We start from the raw sequence: 24,184 nt of genomic DNA, 5'->3' as shown, positions 1-24,184 counted from the left end.
CCGCTGGGGGGGAGCTGCCATGTCACGGCTCGCAAAGTACACGCGTTGCTGAAGACACCCGGAGGGGACCCTTCACCCCGGGGATGCCCTATCCACCGGGAATGCCCCCATCCATCGAGGATCCCGGGGCTCCGGCGGCAGGGTGGGACGGCGCGGCTCCGGGCGGGCGGAGGGGTCGCTGTTGCCGCCAGCACGGCCGCCCCCCGCCTCCCCCCACTCTCCCTCCGCCGCCTTTTGTTCGCCGCCCGCGCTCGTCCCCGCCCGGCGGCGGCGGGCGGAGCCGGGGCCGGGGCCGGGCCGGGGCCGCAGCCGCAGCCGGGGCCGAGCCCAGCGCAGCGCAGCGGGAGATGGAGGCCGCGCCGGCAGAGCCGGGTCCCCCCGCGCCGCCGCCGCCGCTCCCGGAGAGGAAGAAGAAGCCGCAGCGGGCGCCGTCGCCCGCCCGCCCCAAGGAGGTGCCCGGCTGGTCGCTGGCCAAGGGCCGGCGCGGAGGCGGCGGGGGACACCCGGGCGCGGCCCCGCGGCTGGCGGCGAGCGGCGCGCACCCGCACCCGCGGCGGCCGGGCGGGGGCAAGGACGGGCGGCCGACAAGCGGGGCCCGGCGGGGAACCGGGCCGGCGGCAAGGGGCCGGCGGGGCGCGGCGCGGTGCGGCCGAAGGGCCGGCGGCACGGAGCCGAGACGGCGGCCCCCGGGGCGAGAAGGACGGCGTCGGGAGCCCGCTCGGTGCCGGGGGCCGGGCTGACCGACAGCAGCTCGGAGGTGTCGGACTGCAGCGCCTCGGAGGAGGCGAAGCTGCTGTCGCTGGAGCTGGGGCTGAGCGGCAGCGATGGCGAGTCCCCGGGGCAGCGCCCCCGCCGCCGCCGCCCTCGGCCGGAGAGGCGTCGCCGCTGCCCGAGGAGCCCTCGGCCGCCTCCGTGGCCAGCAGCCGCCTGCAGCTCAGCACCTCGCTCGCCTTCTCCGACCTCACCGAGGAGCTGCTGGACGCCGGCACGGACGGGCTGCTCCGCGAGCTGGAGGACCTGCGCTCCGAGAACGACTATCTGAAGGTGGGCACGGCGTGGCGTGGCATCCCTGGCACGGCTCGGTGTGGTCCGGTATCCCTGGGCAGTAGTGGTACAGCGTGGCATCCCAGGGCATGGGTCACTCAGGGTCGGCATCCCTGGCTGTAGCGCGGTTTAACGTCCCGGAGCTTTGCAGGGCATCTGAGGGCATGGCTCAGCATGGTGCAGCATCCCTGGCCTTAGCGTGGCATGGTGTGGAATCCCAGGGCAGGGGTCAGCGTGGCTTAGCATCCCTGGGCACAACAGAGCATCGCTTGTCATCGCAGCATGGCATCCCTGTGCACAGTGCAGCATGGCACAGCAGCTCCGGCATCACAATGGCATGGCACAGCATGGCATGGCATGCCAAAGCATGGCACAGCATGGCATGGCATGCCAAAGCATGGCTCAGCATGACACAGCATCCCTGGGAATGGCATGACGTGGCATGGCACTGCCTCCCAAGGTGTAGCTCAGTGTGGCACAGCATCCTCAGGTCCAGCCTGATGCAGTTCAGCATCCCAGGGCATGGCAGGGGGCACGGCTCAGCTCAGGATGGCCTGGCTCAGATGAGCAGCACAGCACAGCACAGCATTGCTGGGTGCAGGGCTTGGCACGGCTCAGCCCAGCATGGCATCCCTGAGCGTGGCACAGCCAGGGCTGGCCTGGCATGCTGTGGCTGGGCTTGACTTGCACAGTGTAGATGTAAAGCCTGTCTTGTCTAAGTCTGGCATGGCCACACTGAACTTAGGGCAGAGCTCAGCTCGGCACAGCATGGCCCAGCTGGGCATGGTCCAGCGTGGTGTGGCGTGGCTGGGCACTGCTCAGCTCAGTGTTCATGGCATGGCTTGGCACAACACGGGCCAGGTTGGCCAGGCGTGACCCAGCTGGGCATGGCTTGCCCTGGCACAGCACACTGGGTGCAGCATGACCAAGCCTTGCATGGACCCAGCTTGGCATGGCAAGGCTTGGCACAGCCTAGCAGGGCACAGCTCAGCCCCGCTGGGCACCCTGGGACACACAATGGCATAACCTGACCCTGTGCAGTTGGGCACGGTCTGGCAGTTGGGCATGGCTCCCTGCTGCTCTCCCTGCCTGCTGCTGCTGCTGCCTGACCCTGGGGACATTTTCCAGCTCTCTTCTTCCCACTGGTTCCTGTGCTCCCTGGGGCCTTTTTCTGGGTCTGTCTGGTTCATAGGAGCGTGGTTGAGCCAGGCAGAGTGTGCTGGGAGGGGACATGGACACAGAGCAGTCCCACCTCTGGTCACACATCAGCCTGATGGGCACCAGCCCCCACCAGGTGCCACGTCCTGGGGGCTGCAGGCATTCTGTGCCCTCTGCTCTCCTTCAGGGTGGAGCTGTGGCTGAGCTGCTTGGGAAGTCACCTGCTGGCAAGCTCAGGGCTGGGTACCAGGGCTCCCCAGCTGCTCTTTGGGTCCTGCGGGTTGGAAGTCAGGCCAGCTCTCCTCTGCTGCTGCCCAAGTTTGTGACAATGTTCAGGATTCCAGCCCCGAGGTGGGCGCTGGGTGATGTGCTGGAAGATGCTCAATCAGGCCCTTTGTCCATTAGCAAAGCTCCAGCTCACAGCTGGTGTCCCAACTCCTGCCAGAATTAGCAGCAACAGCTTAAGGGCTTTGATTTACTGGGAGCTGGAAAAACACAGATGAGGCCCCTGGGTTTCCAAGAACACGCGTGCGAGCGCTGCCATTCCTGCGGACAGAGCCAGGCTTCCTCCATTTCCACGTGATCTCCTTCCTGGCAGGCTGCAGGCCAGCGGGGTTCCAGTGATTTACCTGCCCTGAGGGGTGGCAGCTGAAATCCCCTGCCCAGGAGCAGGGGGACAGGGGAGAGCAGCTGGAGGCACGCACCAAGAACAGCCATGGCAATGCTGGTGGCATCATCCCTTCTTTGCCAGCACTTGTGTCTCCTCCCTGACATGTGCATCCTGCTTATGTCCGTGTTTCCGTGTTGTAGCTCACTTCTCCTCACTCTGGAGCAGGAGGTGGCTGGGGTGCTACCCTGGCTCCAGCTGGGCAGAAGCCCAGAGCACACACCTCTTGTGCTCCAAAAAAATGTTGGAAGATTTTCCTGATTCTCCAGCAAGGAGCAGGAAACTGGGCTGGGCTGCAGCAGAGTGCTGGCTTGTGCCATCTGTGCTAAAAATTCAGGCATTTCAGGACCTAAAACAAAAATAAAGCCCCAAACTGAGCGATTGGCACTGCCCATTTTGCCATGCAGCTCTCCTCCACTGGGGTGTGGATGAATCAGACTGATCCCAAGTGACTTATTTCCTAGGACTCACCCGAAAAGCTGCAAATGAATATTTTTTTCACGTATTCATCAGCACCAGCTAAAACCTAGTGCGTATTTTGAGCGAGATGAGGATTTTTGGGGGTGGGAGGGCTTTGGTGACGTTCTGGCACGAGCCAGACGTGTGTGGTGCTACTACGCCCGTGTGATGCACGCTGGGCTTGGGAGCTTCCCAGCAGAGCTCCAGCAGTGCCAGCTCACGTCCCATCTTCCCTCGGCTGCCATCATAAAACCGACTTGTTTAGGCACACTTCACCCATTTCTTTTTGCAGCCCAGATTTGTGCAAGGCTCCGCTCTCCTCCTCCCACTCTGGGTGCACTGGGCGGGCTGAGATCTCCTCTTGCCCCTGCTCTCAGGGCTGTGCACCTGCTGTGACCCCCCTGAGGGGGTTATTCCAAGCGGTTCCCCAAAAAGGGCTGTTTTCTCAGGCAGGCTGGCAGCCTGGGGAAGGAGGAGGTGGCTTGGTGTCCTTGCCCCGGCTCGCTGTTGCTGAGCCGTGCGATGGAGAGCAGCTCCCAGCCCTGCTCAGCAGGCTGGAAAATGTGAGATGTGATACGGCAGCAGCTGCGGAGGGACAGGCAGACAAAGAGTGGGCACGGGAGGGTTTGGAGCAAGGGGAGGGGATGCCTGCAAACCCTTTTCTCTCCTCTCCCAGGGAAAGGCTTGAGGCAAGAGCAATATAACCACAATGCTGCCTGCCCTTTCCTGCTGCCTGTCCCCCTCCTGCTCCCTTGTCCTGAGGTGTCCCACATCCCTTGGGGCTCGCATGCATTTCCCAGCTCTGTGGAGAAACATTTAGAGTGGCTGGGTGCCTCATTTCCCCCAAGGTAGTCATGCCACCAGCAAGGGCTCTCTGAGAGCATCCCACAGGGGGGTTGGGGGCTGTGTCTGGGCAGCCTGGTTGGCACTGAGTCCCTGCTCTGCTGCTGCCCAGATCGTGCCTGGCCACAGGGGCAGGGATGATGCCTGGGAGTCTCAGTAACCACCTGCAGAGGTGGAGAACAGAGCTCTGTCAGGCAGCCACCCTGGAAGGGGTTTTGCAGCTTCCTGCCTTTTCAGATGGTGCACAACGTGGGTTGGGCTGCAGAGAGCCCCCAGCTGTTTGCCTGGTGATTTATGGGGGCAGGTGTAAAGCTGAGAAACGTTGATTTTTTCCCTCACTCCCATTGCCAAGGGGGAGCTGCCATGCCAGCCAGGGGCAGGGATCAGTGCACAGGCTGCTGCACTGAGCTCCAGTGTGATGGATGGCCAGTGTTTGCTGTCAGAGCTGGGCCAGGGCTGCTGTCAGTGCACCCAGAGAAACCCCTGTGTGTGACATGGGTGTGCCTTGCCCATCCTTCCACCCACTGCACCCTGGCATGGGCTTGTGGTGGGCTGCGTTTTCCTGGTTCCCCTTGCTGGCAGGGGACATGCCTGAGCACCCTGAGCAGTTTCCTTTAAAAATCCCCTCTGGTTTCATTTTTTTTTTACCTCCTAGCAAATTCAGGCATAATTCCCTGTGCTGCCTGACGGGCGCTCAGAGTTAATTGAAAGCTGCTGCTTTTGTGCTGTAATCTCGGAGGAAGCCGTGCTTGTTGCTCTCCTGCACGGTAATCCCCCTCTTTGCACGGGGATCGCGGCGAGCCGCAGGCACACCCGCTGCCAGCGCCACACAAAGGCGCCTCTGCCAAACATCCAGGCAGCCCCCACCCTTCCTCCTCCTCTGCTGAGCCTTGGGGGTGAAGCTGCAGGGTGCAGGCAGGGGCTGTGCCCCCCAAAATGCTGCCTACAGCCAGCCAGGGCTGCACTGCATGAGCCTGGTTTGTGTCCCTCGCTGTTTTCTGCATTTGGAGATAGCAGGTCCTGCTGGGGTTGCACAGCGCGTGTGCTCTGCTCAGAGCTTGCTGCATTCTTGCAGGCGCCGAAGTCAGCGTGTGACTCCCCTTGGGCAGGAGATGTGAGGGTTTAATTCTGCTTCTGGCAACCTGTGACGGGGCTGGTCTGCACTCTGAGGTGTGCTCTGATGTCTCCGCTGGTCCCTCTGCTGCCCTGTCACCGCTCAGGGTCATCACCCTAAAGCTCAGCCCTTCCTCAAAGAGCTGATGTCCTTCAAGTGCATGTGTGGACACAGCTGTTGCCTCCTCCTGCTGTAAAAACGCATGGTTTCTTTTTCCTGAGCTGGAAACGGGCAGTTTGCATCCCACCTTTCCGCTTCTTAGTTTCCTTAATAATCTCCCCGGGGAGAGACGGTGTCTCCGAGGTTTGTGCGGAGGAGGTTGAAGGTGTAGGTTGTCTCTTGAGCTGCTCCACTGAGCATAACCTGGCTCCTGCAGCCACGAAATGGGGTGTTTGCTTCTGCACACGATCCCTGGGGCATTCAAATGAGTCTCTCTGGACTGCGGATTCCCAGCGTTCTTTCCGAGACAGGGGATTTCTGGTGTAAAAACACTGCGAAATCTTTGCTGCTGCAGAGATGGGATGAGCAGGATGCAGTGGTGAGTGATCCTGGAGGACAAGCAGGGGAGCAGCCCATGGGTGCTGGGAGGCTGTGACTCCATGTAGGGATGGGCACCTTGTTGTTTACAGGGCAAGTGGCCCAGCACAGCAGTTCCCAGGGGCATTTGTATTGGAGAGAAGTCATTTATCTCCTCCTCAGTGTTGCCTACCTGTCATTGGTGTCACTGGTGGTCACAGGTGCCACCAGTGGTCACCAGTGTTTCTGGTCTCATGGGTGTGATTAGTGGTAACTGGTGACTGGTGGTCACTTGTGTCACTGGTATTCCACAGTTCATTTAACACCAGTTACAGTGCTCCGTGCTCAGTGCCACCCCTGAATTTGGGGTGTTTCTGTGGGGTTCCTCCCCTCTCCTGGTTCTGCTCTCACCTAAATCCAAACAGACTTTTTGCTGAGTTGGGCATCAACTCCAGAAAATGTGCAGGTGCAAAGGGTGAAGCTCTATGGCCAGTGTGGACCTCTGAAGCTGTGAGGGGACCCCAGTGCACCCCATGTGCTGCCTTAGCAGATCAGTTCTGTCCTCCAAGCTCTCTTCCAGTTTGCTGGCATGTTTCCACTCTCCAATCCTAATCCCTTTACTGTGGTTTAGCAGCACGGCTTGCCTTTGTGGGGCAAACTGGGGCAGGCTGTGCGTCTGCCAGGCTGCATCCACTCTGAGGATTTATCTGCGTTACGGGATGTGGGTGAATTCCTGCAGCTGGAGTGAAGACAGGCAGTGCTTTCCCAGCCCCCAGTCCTGCCAATCCCCCCAGCCCCACGCCGTGGCCGTACATCCAGGCTTTGCCCACGCTGGACACGGCCTCCCCCTAAAATAACGGTTGCTACAACCCAAAGCATAAACAAGCAGGAGCTCTTAGCAGGGCAAGGCCAGGCTTCCTTCCAGCAAATGCAAGATGTGGTTGGGTTTTTTCCAAGGTGCCTGCTCCCTGCCCTGCTCAGCTGCTGCCTGGGAAAGCCGCATGGCAAGTGAGAGCTGGAATGGTCAGCACTGAAGGAGGATTGCAGTTGTATTCAAGGCACGACTGGCCTGACTTTGGTGGTGAAAGGCTGTTTTCCCCCACCCACTGCAGTGCGCCTGCTCACCTGCAGTCCATAATGCCTCTTTTTCCCAAGGAATGGATGCCATAAACCAGCTCTCCAGGCTGCTCTGGTTTGCTCTGGGGGTTTTGCTGGTGCCCCCAGAGCTGTGGCCCTGCCCGGGGGGGAGGTGGCAGTGCTAGTGGGGAGTTCCCATCGAGTTTGTCACCGCAGGGTGTATCATAGCCCTTGCAGGGCTGTCTGCCAGCACATGTGGTTTGTCCCTGGGGTTTCACACCTGACGTGTCCAGGCGGTTTCATCAAACATGTCTGCAGTGATGCCTCTTTCCTGGACAGTCTCTGGCTGTCCCTGGAACAGGCTGGCCCGGTGTTCCCAGGACCCCCTGTGCTCATCTCAAAGCCTCGGGGCTGTTTCTGTTGTGACACAGAACAGAAGCAGATCTGTTCTCAGGACCCCCTGTGGAGAAGCAGAGCACTGGAGGGTGACAGGACCCTGGTGGCCATGGTGCCGGCAGCCCAGGCCAGGAGATAATCTGGGATTGTCTAACTGACGTTCCTTCTTTGTCACAAAGTGTTTAAAGCCAACAGTGAACGACTGTGACTTGTCCCTGCAGCTGCCAGCCCTTTCCCCAGGCTTGGCTTCTCCTTTCGGGGAGTTCCTGCAGCTGGGGCTTTGTCAGGCTGGGTGAGTGTGGCAGCCACTGTGCCAGCGTCTGGCAGAGCCAGCACAGAGCTGCCATCTCAGCCTCTAGGTCACTGTCACAGCAATGTGGGGAGCAGTCCCCTGTCCCCTCTGCCCAGGGGGAATCAGGGCTGAGCATCCCCAATGCCTGTGGCAGATCCTTTTGTTCCTTCCCTGACCATGCCATGGTGCAGGGTGGCAGGGTGAGCCACTCACTTCTCAAGTGGCAGTCGCATTTGGCAGTGTCAGGAGGTCTTTAATGGCAGGGGGTTTGGCAGGAAAGCAGATGCTTGGTCCCTTCCCAGGAGGGATCCCTGGTCCCACCAGCTCTTGTCAAGAACAGCTGGTGTGATGGCTGCAGTGTTTGCCTGGGGGGTTTGAGTTGACATCATGTTCAGGGTGACGTGGACAGAGCTTGGTCAGTCCTCAGGGACCAGAGGGGACAGTCCTTGAGCGTCCCCAGTGACCATAGTCCTGTTCTGCATGAGGAGGTGGCACTGGGGACCCCACAGTAGTCGTGTGCCACAGCCCTGGAGGAGGCTTTGGGTCAGTGCTGGTGCCAGCAGGATGTCACCCTTGGCCCTGCTGTGACAGTGATGCAATTGCACTGTGCCAGAGGCTCTGCTGTGCTGGAGGAGGTCACTGGGAGAGCTGGTGAGACTGGAAGAGTTGGAACAGAGGACTGCTGCTTGGTGATAAAACAAGGAGCAACTTCTGGTCCCCAGCACTGGTGGCATCTGGTTCATGTCCCCACGTTGCCTCCCCTAACAGCTGTCCTCGTCTGCCATCTCCTCCTTCCCTCGCCTGCCTCCCTGACACATCTTTTCCAAAGATAACCTAATTTTTCTCCCCGTGGCTGCCGCCTGAGCTGCTCCTGCAGCTCCGCTCCCTCCCCCACCTTCCTCTTTCTTTTACCAGAAATACTCTCAGGCGCTTTTGTTGCTGTTCCCCCACACCGGGTGACTGGCTCACCCCTGGCTGACGGCACCCAGCTGGCTCTGAGCCTTTTCCTGCAAGGACTAGGCTTGGCCCAAGGGGTTGAAGACCTGTGAAAATGGCTCATGGGATGGATGGATGGATGGATGATGGACGGATGATGGATGGATAGAGGGATGAATGATGGATGGAGGGATGGCTGGATAGATGGAAGCATGGATGGATGGATGGATGATGATGGATGGATGGATGGAGGGAGGGATGGATGGAGGGATGGATGGATGATGATGGATGGATGGATGGAGGGAGGGATGGATGGATGATGATGGATGGATGGATGGATGGATGGATGGATGGATGATGATGGATGGATGATGATGGATGGATGGATGGATGGAGGGATGGATGGATGGAGGGATGGAGGGATGGATGGAGAGCCATGGTGGGGAGGTGTCACAGGGGAAGAGCGGGCAGAGCAAGCTGCGGGCTCTAACACAACACCTCCCCGCAGGATGAGATCGAGGAGCTGCGTGCCGAGATGCTGGAGATGCGGGATGTCTACATGGAGGAGGACGTGTACCAGCTGCAGGAGCTGCGGCAGCAGCTGGACCAGGCCAGCAAGACCTGCCGCATCCTGCAGTACCGGCTGCGCAAGGCTGAGCGCCGCAGCCTGCGCGTGGCACAGACCGGACAGGTGGACGGAGAGCTCATCCACAGCCTGGAGCAGGACGTCAAGGTCAGCCTGGGGTGGACCTCCCTGCCCAGGCAGCCCCCACAGGGGGCTTTTGATGAGTTGTGGGCACGGAGGTGGCAGGGAGTGTCGGGGTGCAGGGAGCTCTGTGAGGATGTGCAGTTTGTGGTGACGTGCAGTTTTGTTGGAGACATCATCGTTCCCTGCTAGCAGTGTTGATGTGGGAAGTGGGGAGCAGTGCTTTCAGCTCACAGGTGGTCTGAGGGGGTCCTGGTGGTGGAGAGGGCCAGCACTGCCTGACTGTGCCATATGTGAGGCTCATCCTGTGCAGGCTGGAACCCAGCCCAGCCCTGTGCTCCGGGGCTGAGCTCCCTTATCCTGCTCCTATGGGGATGTGATGGGGCCACCACTGCAGGATGGAGTGTGCAGGGAGGGACTGTGGGGACCAGGACCCTGCAGGCTTGGGAGCTGTATCTCTCGGCCATCGGGAAAACCTTGCAGAGCCCCAGGCATGGTGGCACGTGGGGCTGGGGCAGGGACAAGAGGATTTCTGCAGGGTGACGTTACTTCGCCCTTGAGGAGCCTGGTGGGTGTTTGCTGAGGGCTCTCACCAACGAGGCTGCTGCCAAGGGGGGGTGCGGTGGCAGTTGGAGACAGCTCAGGATGGATGTGCAACAGCTCGAGGACTAACTTTGTTTTTTGAGCAGAAAACAGCCAGCCCTGGAGCCAAGACATGCCACAAGTGTGGGGCTGTGAACCCTCCTCACTTCCCATCCCTGCTGGGACCCCAATCCCCTCCCCAAACCGCCCATCAGTTCCCCCCCAGTTTGGGTGGCTGCTGCCAAAAGCACCCCCTCCAGCTTCTCCCTTTCTGGGAAAGAAAGCACAGCACATCCTCGGGGGATCAAGAGCCCGACCCCATGGCCTGAGAACCCCCAGCCCTGCAGCAGGGCTTGCTGCTGCCTCCACAGTGCTGATATCCCAGGCTGTGCAAAAGACCAGTGGCATTTGGGACAATTTTTGCTGTCCTGCAAATGCAGCAGAGAATGTTTTGTGTTATTAAGCTCCCTTTATGCTGGGGACTGCTCCCCTGCAGGGATCTGAAGAGGGGGAGCTCTGGGGTGGATGTAGGCACTCCACCCCGGGGCAGCTGCTGTTTTTTCTGTAATGTGATGCAGCAGCTCGCCTTTCTCCTGACTGGCACAGCTGCTGCTTGCAGTGACAGGCTGCCTGCTCTGCTGCTGCCTACCAGCTCTTGCAACCTTCTGGGGGCTTTGCCAGCTTTGTGGTATGGGAAAAAGGTGATGAACATCTCCCAGCATCATGCTAGGGCTGGGGAAGGCAGGATTGTGCCAGGGGATGGGGATGCTGGGCAGCCTTGCAACTGGTGAAGGAACAAGAGCAGTGACAGCACACGATTGAGGGGACAGACACAAGGGCCAGGGGGTCACCCCTCATAGAGTCTCCTCCAGAGGGTCTCGGTAACCACGTGGTGGTCTCTGCATGAGGACTGTGGGTGCCCAGGAGCAGTCTCAGCCCCTTGCACATTGTGCCCAGCCTGATGAGAGCCCTGTCGTGTCCCCAGGTGGCCAAGGACGTCTCTGTGCGGCTCCACAACGAGCTGGAGGTGGTGGAGAAGAAGAGGATCAGGCTGGAGGAGGAGAACGAGGACCTGCGCCAGCGGCTCATCGAGACCGAGCTGGCCAAGCAGGTGGTGCAGAACGAGATGGACAAGCTCCGAGAGGTGAGTGGGACATGGGAGGGGGACTGGGAGGTGTCCCCAAGGCTCTGCTCATAGCAGATGTCCTGGCCCTGCATCATGGGATCCCCCAGCCCTGCCTGAGTCACTGAAACACAAACCGTGCTACAGATGCTTGTGAAACCCGAGCAGCTCCTGCCCTCGGCATGCTTCATCCCAGTCTGCGAGCATGGGCTGGCTCTGCCCCATCCAGGAGGGGCTACAGGGCTTCCCCACTGCACTGGGGACACTTTATATGTCCCTGGCCACTTGCTCAGCCCAGCCCCCTGGGCCATGCCCAATTCCATCTGGGCAAAGCCCCGCATGGTGTGTAAGGTCCCTGTCCCTGGCAGAGGGGCTAGTGCTGGCTGTATCCTGACCATATCCTGCAGGTTCAAACTGGACTGAGATGTCCCAGCAGTGTCCCAATGGTGTCCCAGTGGTGCTCTGGAGCTGGGTGGGTGCACAATCCCCTCTGTGTCGTGGGCAGCCACAAATGTACCCATCTGCACAAGTCAGGGCACTCCATGTCGTGCTGTGTTTGGGACCAGCTTCTGGCTGGGATCTGTGTCAACCTCGGTGACAGGAAAGGCATCCTGGTGACAGCACGGACTCTGAGATCCGTTGCAGCCCTTGTAACCCACTTCCCTACTGCCCGGGATGCCTTTGGTCCCGGGGGAGCCCGGGGATGCCTCTGGCTGAGCCATCAGGGCAGTGTGGGGGAGGAGACAGGACCAGGAGAAGGCTCTCACTTCCCCCACCCTGCTTCCTGCACAGGCTTGGGGTCTCTGCGGCTATCCCTGCTTAAAGCTGAGCCCAGCTGCCGGGAAGCTGCAGGATCCAGCTGTTCCCAGCCCCTCTCAGGTGACAGGGAGCAGTGTCCCCCACACGGGTGTCCTGTCCCCGGGCTGGGCAGCGTAGCCCCCGCTAACAGCCGTGAAATGGGTTTCCCTGCAGCCGGCAGCGCGGGCTGAATAACAATTCCTGCAGCAGGAGCTGGGAAAACAGGCAGGGAAAATGGTTGTGTGGTCAGCGTGGGGAGCTCAGAGCTGCCTTGGCCCGGCTGAGGAGCGTGGGGTGGGTTACAGCCCCTGGGGACACTGCTGCCTGCACAGCCTCAGAGATGGTCCCCTGGCGCAGGATGGCACATCCCCAGGCTAGCAAGGGCGTTGGGGTTACTCACTGATTGCAGAGTGCTAATTAGGCAAACATTAGACAAAGTGAGCTAAAAGCCCTCCTCCCTCCCTGCTGCTGCAGGGCACAGAGCCTGGCAGAGCTTGTTAGCAGCCAGAGCCAGTGACTGTGCAGGGCTGCACTCACCCCTCGGGGCTGATTATTCCTCCCTTCCAAGAGGTTTCTCCCATAATTGGATAATTGTCTGGGGATCATTCCCGAAGGCACAGGCATTTTCCCCTCTTCTGTCTCCTAAAGGGGTAGGAAAAAGTGGGATCAGCCTGGGTACTCCATTCCAAGCCCGCCACACCAAGCTTGGCTGTGATGGGACCCTCAGGCACCCACCACCCCAAGGCTGCTCCCAGGGTGGGGCAGTGACAGCCACACGTGCCCCAGGTGCTGTGCCTGGGGCTCTTTGGGGCTGGGGCTGCCCTTTGCCAGCCTCAATCCCCAGCACGGTGGGGGTGAGGGATGTGATGTGGCACAACCAGCCCTTGGGAGAGGCTCAGCAGCTCCAGCAGCTCCAGGGATGGTCGTGGCCTTAATAGGAAAGCCTGGAGCCTGACACCTTGGCACAGGCAGCAGCTTACATTTCACAGCTGCTTTCTTTGGCTGCTGGGCCTCAGCACCAGCTTGGAAATAGGTCCAGGGCAGCTGCATGGATCAGCCAGTGCTCATGGGAGGCTGTGTGGATGTTCTTGAGGGTCTTGCCCCAGTTCCCCAGATAACTGGCTCTGCTCTGGCACCTGCATTTTTACTGTGCTTTTGGTCTGCCTTATTGCTCTGCCTGCCTTCCCCACCTCCCAGCTGTCCTCACTAGCCTGGACATTGTCCCTTGTGTCCCCTTGTGACCTTGACAGCAGAGTCAGCACTGTGCTGCTGAGGGACCAGGACATGTCCCATGCTTGGGGAAAAGGCAATGGGGAATGTCATCATCTGCTGCTCCCACACTGGAATGTCCTGAGAGCTGTCCCTTGGCCTGGGGGTTGGATTCCCTGCTCCATCCAGCCCTGACAGGGACAGTGACTCAGCCTCTCCACTCTCCATGGCTCATTTCCTGCTCACTCCTGCTTTTTCACTGCTCGTTTGCCTGCAGGGGGAATTTCTGGCCAAACCTCATGATGTGATACTTGCCATTCCAGCTCCCTCAGAGCAAAGAGCCTCCTCCAGCCCACAGGGGCTCGGGGTTCCTGTGTTTTCCTGGAGTCCATGAGCATCTGTGAATGTCAGCACTGATGTCCATCCACACTGAATAATCTGTCTGTGTGTCACTGCTGGGGTGCAGGGCATCGCTGTGGGTCCTAACTCTCTCTTCCTCCTGCAGAACTCCCTGAAGAAGCGGGGGTCTCGCTCCCTGGGCAAGACTGAGAAGAAGCCGTCAGTGCAGGTATCAGCACCTGAGGGCACGGCACAGTGACCCACCAACACCCCGGGTCATGGTGCCAGCTGGAGACTGAGCCCAGGCCAGCAGTAAATCCGGGCATGGCAGCGCCATCCCCTCCTTGCGGGGCTTTGCAGAGCTTTCCTGCCTCTCAGAGCCCCTGCATAAGGGAGGGATTGATGTGCTGGGCCATCCTCTTTGTCCTCAGCCGCTCCCTTGTCTCATTTATCAATGGAGCAGCAGTGGCCCGCAGTGGCTTTAACCCTTTCCCTGTGTAAGGAGCTGAAGGAGTTTGGCTTTTAAACTGCAAAGCTGCTTCTGCTCTTGTGGCTCTTACAGCCCGTGCCCGTCCTGCAGCTGTGCTTCAGGGTGGTGTGGGAGCTTCACGGGGTCTGGGGGAGCAGAGGGTCCCTGTGGGGGTGGCTGGAGGCCACACCACTCCTGCCCCTCCCAGGCTGCTGGGGCAGCACAGGGACGGGGGATTTGCCGGTGGCAGCAGGATTTCAGCTGTCACTTGCTGTTGAGCTGAGCTGCTGTGACTCGCTAATGCTGTTACCAGGGCTCGGAGAGGCAGAGCTGCTGTTGCAGGGATAGAAAAGCAAGAGGAAAAATCCTCTTTCAAAGGCAAAAGACCCGAAGGGTTTATTTTTGGGAATGGATCTGCTCCCCTAAAGCTGGGACACGGAGGCAGACCATGTAAAGACACTCCTGACACGCTGCTGAGTGTCTCATGGCAGGAGCCCTGAGCAGCCCAAGGGGTTTGGGTGACCTGTGTCCTTCCTGGCACAGACCCTTCTGTGCAGATACAGGATAGAGACCCTCCCAGGCCCTCAAACTTTCCCCTTCAGTGTTTATTTATCACCTCCCTTTAACTCCATTCTTGAGAGCTCTTTCTGGCCAGCTGATGGTTCCAGCATCCTTCCCCTCATTTCCCCAGAGAGCACATACAGCCAGCTCTGCCCTGAGTTGAGGGGGCTCCTCCATCACCCCCTTCCTGAGGCTGAAGCTCCTCATCTGCCTCCTCCTATAGCAGGAAACAACCCAAACCCCCTCTGCTTCCCACACCCCCATGGAGCCAACACCCTTCAGGTTGGGCTTGCAGGGTGGCCCCAGTTGTATGGTGGGAGCAATGCTGCAGGAACTCTGGTGTTCCCCGGGTGCAGATGCCCCTGGGTGTGCCCCCCCCCCCCCCGGCTCCCTGTCCCCACGCAGCCGTGGCTGGTGGCCCTGCAGGCACAGATGCTGTGACTCATCATTGGCTTCCTGGGCCCCTTTCCTGCCTGGTTGTACTGGGTGAGCATCAGCACTCCCCAAAAATGGAGCTAGGGGGGACAGACTCAACACTTGAGGTCTGCCCGGGCCCCAGGAGCACTGGGCTTGGGGATCGTGTGAGTGTCTCTCAGCTGATGGCAAAGCCTAGAGGGACACATTGGGTTGCTACTACTTTTTTTTTTCTCTCCCCTGGAGAAACAGGAACTGAGGTCATGTCTACCCTGCCAGCACTGGCCCTCCCCTAATCTCCTCACCTAATTAGGGGGCACAGCTTTAATGCGCCTTAGTGAGGTCGTGTCCCAGTGCACAAGCATGGAAGTGCAGCAGGGTGGTTCCTGTGGTCATGGCAGGACATTTAGGGAGTAAAATGGCACCCCAAATTCATGGGAACCCCCTTTCCATCACCCCTGGCCTTGCTATGAGCAGTCCAGGAAATCTGCAGGGTAAATACTGCTGCAGGGTTTGGGGTGAGCATGGGCATGGCTGGGGGGTCTGGGGATCCAGAGGACCCAGACAAGGGAACAGTTTGTTTTTTCCAGCCAAGGAAAGGGGAAAGGGAGTGAGTTCAGCCAGGCAGAGGCTGCCAGGGCCAGCAGCCACCCAGCCAAAGGGCTTGGCCACCTCCAGCAGTGCCCAGCCCCAGTGGGTGCAGTGAGGTGAGGGTCACAGCCCAGCAGGTCCCTTCCTGGCGCTGACCACGCTGGAGCTTGGAGCACTCGAGTGACCCCAGGGCACGGGAAGCTGCGAGCTGGACGTCAGGAAATCCTGGTCCTCCATCCAAAAAGCTCCCAGAGCAGAGAAACGGTCTGTCTGGGCAAACAGCCAAGATCCTAACTGCTAAATAAAAAAGGAACACATGGAGAAACGGTCCTGAGAAGCAGAGGAGCTTGGGAAGGGACTACAGAGCTGATGCTGAGGCTTTGCCTGGGTTTTCAGTGTCCTGGCATGATGGTGGCAGCCAACTGGGGGTTGGGAGTTCGAGAGGCTTTCAGCTTCTTCTCTGCTCTGTGATGAGAGCGAGGGGAGCAGAGCCCTGACGAGGGCATTGCAGTGGCAGCAGTGCCAGTTCTGGGGAGGAAACCTTAGTAACCCTGTGGAGTCTTGAGAGCTTTCCCTTCTCCTCCGCCCTGTTGTGGATCAGGTTGGACTTGGTCCACACATCCCCGGTGGTGGTTCAGTGTCCTTGGGCAGGACTCACAGGTCTCCTCATCCAGGGCATCCTGGCCTGTCTCCAGGCTCACCCTGAAAGCCTCCAGGATGGATCTCAAAGCCCTTCCCCCTCCAGGAGCAGAGCCAGCAGCTTCCCTGGGATGACTGGGGTGGCAGGGTGGCATGTCCCCAGGGCTCTCTGGGAATCACCATGGCCCCTGGGAGCATCCTTCTGATACCCATCCCCTCTTGGTCCCCAGGAGGACAGCGCAGACCTAAAGTGCCAGCTGCATTTTGCCAAGGAGGAGTCAGCCCTGATGTGCAAGAAGCTGACCAAGCTGGCCAAGGAGAACGACGGCATGAAGGAGGAGCTGCTGAAGTACAGGTCCCTGTACGGGGACCTCGACAGCTCCCTCTCCGTGGAGGAGCTGGCTGACTCTCCCCATTCCCGGGAGGCCGAGCTGAAGGTCCACCTCAAGCTGGTGGAGGAGGAAGCCAACATCCTCAGCCGGAGGATAGTGGAGCTGGAGGTGGAGAACCGCGGGCTGCGGGCGGAGATGGACGACATGAAGGGCCAGGGGGACAGGGAGCTGCCGGGGCAGGACACGCGGTTCCTGGCGGGCGTCTCGAGCTGCGGGGACGCGGGGGACACGGTGGCCGAGCTGCGCCGGCACCTGCAGTTCGTGGAGGAGGAGGCCGAGCTGCTGAGGCGCTCGCTGCTGGAGCTGGAGGACCAGAACAAGCTGCTCCTCAACGAGCTGACCAAGTACAAGTCGGACCACGAGCTGGACGTGACGCTGTCGGAGGACAGCTGCTCGGTGGTCAGCGAGCCCTCGCAGGAGGAGCTGGCCACGGCCAAGGTGCAGATCAGCGAGCTCAGCGGCAAGGTGAAGAAGCTGCAGTACGAGAACAGGGTGCTGCTCTCCAACCTCCAGCGCTGCGACCTGGCCTCCTGCCAGACCACCCGGCCCATGCTGGAGACCGACGCCGAGGCCGGCGACTCGGCACAGTGCGTCCCCACCGCCGGCTGGAGGGACGGCGTGGGCGGCAGCGAGGCCGACGGGCAGGACAGGGGCCTGGGCAGCGGGAAGGTGCCCGATGGCCCCGCCAAACTGCTCAAGCCCAAGGACCTGGAGACCTTGCTGGGCATCCGGGACCAGGCAACGCTGGTCAGTAAAGCGATCGATGTCTTGATTTCGGACGCCAATGGATTCACCTCGGGGCTGAAGGCCTGCTTGGACAACGAGTGTGCGGGGGTGCTGCTGGGCGAGGCGGTGGGCAGCGGTGGTGACGGCCCCAGTGATGCCAAGCTGATGAACGTGCTGCTGATGCGGCTGGGCGTGCTCCAGCAGGACCTGGGCTGCTTCGTGAGGAAGGTGGACCACCTCACCAGCAGCTTCAAGGAGCACATGGACTCGTTCCCCTTCTCCAGCCCCAGCAGCCACGATGTCACCAAAGAGGGGCTGCAGAAGGAGCATGCCTCCGATTTCCAGGTACGCCTTCTTCCCACATCCCTCTCAGCAGCTGCCGCTTTATTTGCCACCACGTTTCCTCCTGCTTTAATGGAGCAAACCCTGATCCCCTATGTAACCTCCCTCCTGCCTCTCCAGAGCAAAATCCAAACTAACACCTCACTGCATGCCAGTGACACCGGGGACAAGGTAGGACTCTGCTCCAACAGAGTGTGCCCAGGGCAGGAGGCAGTGGGCATCCTGGCACAGGCTGCCCTGCCCATGGCCAGAGGCTCTCAGGTGCAATCCCACCTTAGCAGGGGCTGATATTTTGGCTACTCTCCCTGGCTCAGCCCAGCATTGTGTTTCAGAAGCTCTCTGCTTGTTGGGGATGAGCTGGGTGGGAGGAGAGCAGCCTGCAGCCCCCGAAAGCAGCCCAAATTGCATGGACCCCACTTGCAGGAATCGTCCATCTCCAGAGGTACCCAGGCTGGGTAATTTGGAGAGCAAAGGCTTCAGGGCAAATCAGCATCCAAGGGAGAATCCTTTGGAGCACTGCAGGGCAGCTCATGCCCTGTTGTCCCACTGTTTTCAGGGGTCCCAGCTCATGCCCAGGTCCAGGGATGTCAGTGGTGGTTGGAGCTGCAGGCACAAGCCCCTTTCTGGAGCACACTCCCTTGTTCAGAGTCCTATTGTTCTGCATGTGGTCCCCCCAGCCCAAGGTCCCAATCTCCCCCAGTCACTGCATGGCACCGTAACTGGTGTTTGCACATTTTTTCCCTCTTTCTCTCTTTTTTCCCCTTTCCCCAAACAATCCAGGCCACGTGTCTCCTCATCCTGTGTTTCCTTTTGGTTTCCGCATTGTCTCCCGCCATGGTGATGAAGCTCCTTCTCCTCCTCATCTTTTTTGTTGTCTTGTAGTCCTTTACTGTTTCGGAGACCCATTGTTTTGTTTTCTGTTTTTTTTTTTTCTTCCCGCTCTTTTGGTTTGTTCTCATTAACTTGCCCACGCATGCAGCAGCCTGATTTTAGGGACGCCGACCCTTTCCGCATCCCCCACACCAAGGACACGGACCCCGCCCACCCCCGGAGCTACAAAACCTGCCGGGCTGAGGAGAACGACTCCTACGCCACCGAGGTATGACACAGGCTGGGAGCCACGTCCGCTTGGCCAGCGGGCTTGGGGACAGGGCTGTGGGATGGGGTTGACTCTTTCCAGAGCTGGGGGGACAAGGGAAGCAGCAGAGCCTGGTCAGGGAGGGACACAGGGAAGTGCAGCCCACCTTCATCCCCTCCCCGGGCTGTTACAGATGAAGGAGCTGCAGCTGGTGCTGTCAGAGGCCAACGAGAGCCTGCGGGGACTGCAGGAGCAGCTCTCACAGGAGAGGCAGCTGAGGAAGGACGAGGTGGACAACTTCTCACAGAAGATCTGCCAGGTGAGTAAGTAACAGCCTGTGCCCCTGGGAGACAGCTGTCCTCAGCCCATGGCGGTGCCACCTCCAGCCCCAGCCCTGTGACCCACGTGGGGACCTGGGTGTCACCTGGGAGCACACACAGCATGTCCCATTTTCAGGAGCTGAGCACACTCCTCCTTGCTCATGGGCATAGAGCCATGCAGGGCTTCCCCCACGGGACTGCCTCAATGGCCCTGCTGTCCCCAGCATGCTCCCAGGGTGGTGCAGGTCCCCCAGAGGAGGATGTGGGGTTGGCACCAGGCTCAGCCCAGACCCTGGTGGGGAGGCATGACAGGCTGCCACCAGTGCCTGTCCTGGAGCCACTCATCTCTCCACAGCTGAAGGAGGACCACCAGAAAGCTCTGCTGCGACGGGAGTTTGAGCTGCAGAGCCTGAACCTACAGAGGCGGCTGGAGCAGAAGTTCTGGAGCCAGGAAAAGAACCTGCTGGTGCAGGAGTCACAGCAGTTCAGGCAGAGCTTCCTCCTGCTCTTCATGAAGCTCAAGTGGTTCCTCAAGCGCTGGCGCCAGGGCAAGGTGGTGCACAGTGAGGGCGAGGACTTTTTGGAGGTACAGTGGGCTGCCATGGAGGGGAGACCACACTGTTGGGTGTGTCCCTCATGCCTGTTTGCCCTGCCCAGGGCTGTTTGGGTGTCCCCCATCCCTGGCCAGGGGCTGTGGGTCCCCGTATCACCCCAGCCATGGTGTCACCCACAGGTGAACAGCATGAAGGAGCTGTACCTGCTGCTGGAAGAGGAGGAGCTAGCCCCACAGCAACAGGCAGACAACAAGATGTGTGCTGGAGACACCTGGACCCCCAACACGGTGAGCAGCATCCCCACCAGCCCGGGGGGGGATCAGGGTAGGATCAGCCCCTGCTGCAGCTGTGTGGCACAGGGTGGTGGCTCCGCTCAGGGTGCATGGCTGGTGGGGATGCTCCACCCCAATCCCTAAGAATGATCCCCTGCCCCGGTGGCTTCCCCTATCCCTCACCTTGGCAGCAGCCTGCAGGGCTGGGATGCAGAGAGGGCAGTTCCCACCGAGTCCCACCCTGCTGGGTCCCCTCCTGCTGCCTGTGCTCACCCCTGTTCTCCTGCAGCCCAACGAGTGCATCAAGACTCTGGCAGACATGAAGGTGACCCTGAAGGAGCTGTGCACAGAGCTGCGGGAGGAGCGGCGCGGTGCCAGCGAGCTGCAGCAGCAGTTCACCAAGGCCAAGGCTGCCTGGGAGATGGAGCGTGCTGAGCTCAAGTGCCACATCGCCCAGGTGGGAGCCCCGGGCACCCCGTGGGCTGGCAGAGCTTCCCCATGCCTGCTGGGGGGCTGGGGGCCTGCCTGTGCCCTGTGCCAAGCGCTGGGCTGGGAGCAGGGTGGCACTGTGGGAATCTTAATTAGCAGCCACTCAGGCAGGAGAGTTTCCATGGCAACGGGGCTGGCACGGAAAGCTGACTGTGGAGCAGCAGAGGATGCTCTTTATTCCTCTGTGGGGAGGGTGAGATGGGACAGGGGCTCAGCATCCCTCCTGAGGCCAGGCAGCTGAGAGCAGCATCAGAGCCCACCTCTCCCCCACCTCAGGTCACAGCACAGGATCCCTGTGGATGCTGCAGAAGGGATGCAGGGCTGCAGGGAAGGCAGGAGGTAGAAGGAGAGCAGCCCGGGCAGTCGGGGAAGCTCCTGCCTGTAAGATGAGTCCCATCAGTCCCTCAGCCCTGCCCTCCCAGTGCTGAGAGGTTTCCATTCATGCTGTGTTGGCAGCAGCCCATGGCTGTACATCAGCTCTGCTCTCCAGCACTTTCCAGGCAGGATTTCTCCTGGCACAGCATGAGTCCCCAGTTCCCATATCACCTCCTCAGAAGTGAGCAGAGCAGCCGTGGGGCAGCACCCCAGTGGTGCTGCATCCTTGGGGGCCGCTCTGGCAGCACTGCAGGTGATGCTGCCCCTCTCCAGGAGCCATGTCCTGCAAGGAGACATGGAGAACAAGGAGCACAGGCAGGCAGGCAGGGTGTCCTGCGGGGTGACCATCTGCTGGGCCGGCTGGTATGAAGTGGCTGCAAGCCAGGGCTACCCGTAGCTTGGCTGTGCCATGGGCAAGCCATGCTGTGTGTGTCACATCCTTGGGGACATGTTTATTCCCCAGCCTGGCAGCATGGGACTGCACTGGTCAGCGGGATGTCCACAGCCTTGCCCATTTGCTGGAGGTGTCCAGCACCATGCTGGAGCTGTGGGTCCCTCACAGCCACCACCGTGTCCCCACAGCTGGAGTCAAAGGCAGGCAAAGGGATCGCGGAGCGTGCGCTGCCAGACTGGAAGGTGGCACTGAAGAGGGAGCGTGAGGAGCACCAGCACCTCCTGGCCGAGTCCTACAGCGCTGTCATGGACCTCACCAAGCAGCTGCAGATCAGCGAGAAGAACTGGAACCAGGAGAAGGTGGAGCTGCTGGCTCGCTTCAAGGAGGAGCAGCAGCAGGCAGAGCAGCAAGCGAAGGACCTGCAGAACAAACTTAACCAGGTATGGTGTCCCCCATCCTGCACATGTCCTCCAGCCTCTGCTGCTTGCCCCGAGAATGTTTCATGCTTTTGCTTGCCCAGAGAGGCTCATGTTGCACCTGTTGAGTGACCAGTACATTCTCCAGTTGCAGAAAGGATCCAATCCATGGGCATTGAAGCACTCTGAAATGGAGAAGCACGGCAGCAACTGGAAGGAGGTGGGTAAGAGAGGGTGGAGCGCTCTCAGGATGCTCTTAGGGCTCAGGTCTGTGTTAAGGGTTAGATGAGAGGATATGTGAACCCAAATTAACACCCCCTTACAGCAAATGAGGCTGCAAGGGAGAGCACCAGGAGAATGAGTGTGTGAAGGGCATGGCTGAACCCCAAGAGCTTCTGTGGGGTTATAAAAAGCTGATTTAAAATAGATGTGGCTGCAGCCAGCCCTGTCCTGGGACTGCTGTGCCTCAGTGTGTGGGGAAGGTGGTGGTGCCAGAGGGGAGCAGGATGTAGCCCCTGAGCTCCAGCCCATCTCTGTGCTCTGGTCCTGTGCTTGCTGACCCCGGAGCTTTCTCCTGTGCCTCCTAGGCTCTCAATGAGAAAATCACAGACAAGGAGACAATCTCTGAAGCAGAAGCCAAGGGAACCAACCTCAAAAGGTGAGTGTGCTGGTGCCTCCGTAGTCCCTGGAACACAGAGGGGGCCCCTGGGCTTGACACTCCTGAGAGTCATGGGGAGATGCAACCATGTTCCAGGGTAGTCCTGGAAGCAAAGAGTTCCCTGCAAGAAGCAGGACTGGGTGCCCAGGAAGGTCCCACTGGGATGGGAGCAGAGTGCCTCAACTGCCCCCCAACCCCCTGCCCCATTTTGATCCTCATCCTCTTTCCTGCTGCAGGACCAAGTCTGTTTCCTCCATGTCAGAGTTTGAAAGCTTGCTCGACTGTTCTCCCTACCTCCCTGGAAAGACCGTGCCAGGGCTGGGTGACCATGCCCGGGGCAAAAAGGCATCCTCAACCACCCAGATGTTGCCCAATGGGATCCGGGACAGCGCCAGCCTTCCTCCCTCTAACTGTACATATGTGAATATTGAACAACCCGCCCCTGACAGCCTGGCCAAGGAGAAGCTGGGCATCTCTTCCTGGGACTACTCACGGGCAAGCAGCCTCTCCGGGCACGACCCAGCTCAGAAACAAATCCAGAGGAGCTACACGGCGCCCGACAAGACAGGGATCCGCATCTACTACAGCCCGCCCGTGGTGCGGCGGCTGGAGGCGCCTCTGGTGCACAACAAGGAGGGCAAGATCATGATCGAGCCCGGATTCTTGTTCACCATGGCCAAGCCGAAGGAGCCGGAGGAGTCGGCCAGCGCCGAGGGCACCTACAGCCAGTGGCTGTGCAACTTCTCCAAGCAGCAGCAGGAGCTGCTGGACGGCGGGGCCGGGGAGAGCACGGTGCCAGCGGTGCCGCGCTTCCCCCCCTCGCTGCACGACCTGGAGATCTCCGGCAACATGAGCGACGACATGAAGGAGATCACCAACTGCGTGCGCCAGGCCATCCGCTCCAGCTCGCTCGAGAGGAAGGTGAAAAGCACCTCCAGCCAGACGGTGGGGCTGGCCCATGTGGGCACACAGACCATCCAGACGGTGAGCGTGGGCCTCCAGACCGACCTGCCCCGCAGTGCCAGCGTGCACGGCAAGAGCTGGTCCCCGCGCAGCTCCTCCCTCGTGTCCGTGCGCAGCAAGCAGATCTCCTCCTCCCTGGATAAGGTCCACTCCAGGATCGAGCGGCCCTGCTGCTCCCCGAAATACGGCTCTCCAAAGCTCCAGAGGAGGTCTTCCTCCAAGCTGGACGCCTCCAAGGACAGGAGCCTGTGGAACTTGCACCAGAGCAAGCAGAACGGCTCTGCCTGGGCCCGCTCCACCACCACCCGCGACAGCCCCGTCCTCAGCAACATCAACGATGGGCTGTCCAGCCTGTTCAGCGTGGTGGAGCACGCGGGCAGCACCGAGTCCATCTGGAAGCCGGGCTGCCCTGAGAGCAGCCGGGCCAAGCCCGAAGCACCCAAGTATGGCCTCGTGCAGGAGTTCTTCAGGAACGTCTGCGGGCGGGCGCAGAGCCCCACTGCCCCCCAGGAGAAGAAGGAGGCCGCTGGGGAGGAGAACAAGAGAGCTGAGCACCCCAGCCCCGCCACCCACCACCCAGCCGAAAACATCTCCCGCGTCTTGAACAAGAAGGTCCTCAAGCAGGGCAGCTGCGAGGACCCCAAGCCCTCGTCCCCTGGCCAGGGCAGTAAGGACGCAGCCCTGCGGGACCCCGACCTCATCTCGGCCATAGCCAGCGAGGTAACGAGGCACGGAGCCCCCCGGGGTGTCCCGCCGTGGCGGCGGACACGGTGCCTGAGCCCTCTAACCCCGCTGTGCCCTGTCTATCTTTGCAGGACACGGCGTGTGACTGCAGCTCCCAGTCCCTCACCTCGTGCTTTGCCCGGCCTTCCCGCTCCGCGGTCCGCCACTCCCCCTCCAAGTGCAAACTGCACCCCGCGGACACCCCCAGGGCGGAGGAGAAGCCGGGGGCCTCGAGTGAGTGAGGACGGGGGCCCGGGGGACGCAGCGTGCCTGCCATCCACTGTCCTGCCGGAAGAGCGCCCGCGCTGAGCCCGCGGGGACCGCTCTCGGACGTGCCGCGGGCTCATCTGTCTCCTAAACGTCCCCTCGGCCCCGGGGACGCTTACGAAGCAGATGTGGAGCCGGAGGCTGCCGGTAGCCCCGGGATATTGGGAACCCCCCGCCACGGTGGCTGCATCACCTCGTGCCCGCGCAGAGCCGCGCCGCCGGCACCGGGGGGTGGTGGCCGGTGGCACGGCGCCGGGAATGTCAGCGGAGCCCCTGCTGTGC

At 60.5% G+C, this 24,184-nt stretch overlaps 1 protein-coding gene across 1 annotated transcript in view; it reads left to right on the top strand.

Annotated features, from left to right (window-relative positions):
* Window positions 1-309: 309 nt before the first annotated feature.
* MTCL2 (microtubule crosslinking factor 2) overlaps window positions 310-24,184 on the top strand; it is a 29,701-nt gene continuing 5,826 nt past the window's right edge. Inside the window, 17 exon segments of the mRNA XM_066330566.1 lie at window positions 310-582; window positions 585-841; window positions 844-1,044; window positions 9,011-9,235; window positions 10,776-10,934; window positions 13,426-13,488; window positions 16,164-17,396; window positions 18,373-18,492; window positions 18,665-18,790; window positions 19,147-19,377; window positions 19,525-19,632; window positions 19,907-20,074; window positions 21,064-21,315; window positions 21,440-21,511; window positions 21,879-21,949; window positions 22,186-23,632; window positions 23,728-23,869. Coding sequence (XP_066186663.1) covers window positions 348-582; window positions 585-841; window positions 844-1,044; window positions 9,011-9,235; window positions 10,776-10,934; window positions 13,426-13,488; window positions 16,164-17,396; window positions 18,373-18,492; window positions 18,665-18,790; window positions 19,147-19,377; window positions 19,525-19,632; window positions 19,907-20,074; window positions 21,064-21,315; window positions 21,440-21,511; window positions 21,879-21,949; window positions 22,186-23,632; window positions 23,728-23,869 — 5,110 coding nt within the window. The 5' untranslated portion in view covers window positions 310-347.

Source organism: Sylvia atricapilla, chromosome 16, assembly GCF_009819655.1.
Source record: "Sylvia atricapilla isolate bSylAtr1 chromosome 16, bSylAtr1.pri, whole genome shotgun sequence".
Taxonomy (NCBI): Eukaryota; Metazoa; Chordata; class Aves; order Passeriformes; family Sylviidae; genus Sylvia; species Sylvia atricapilla.
The sequence above is the reverse complement of the archived record's forward strand: the minus strand, read 5'-3'. Positions and strand labels throughout refer to the sequence as shown.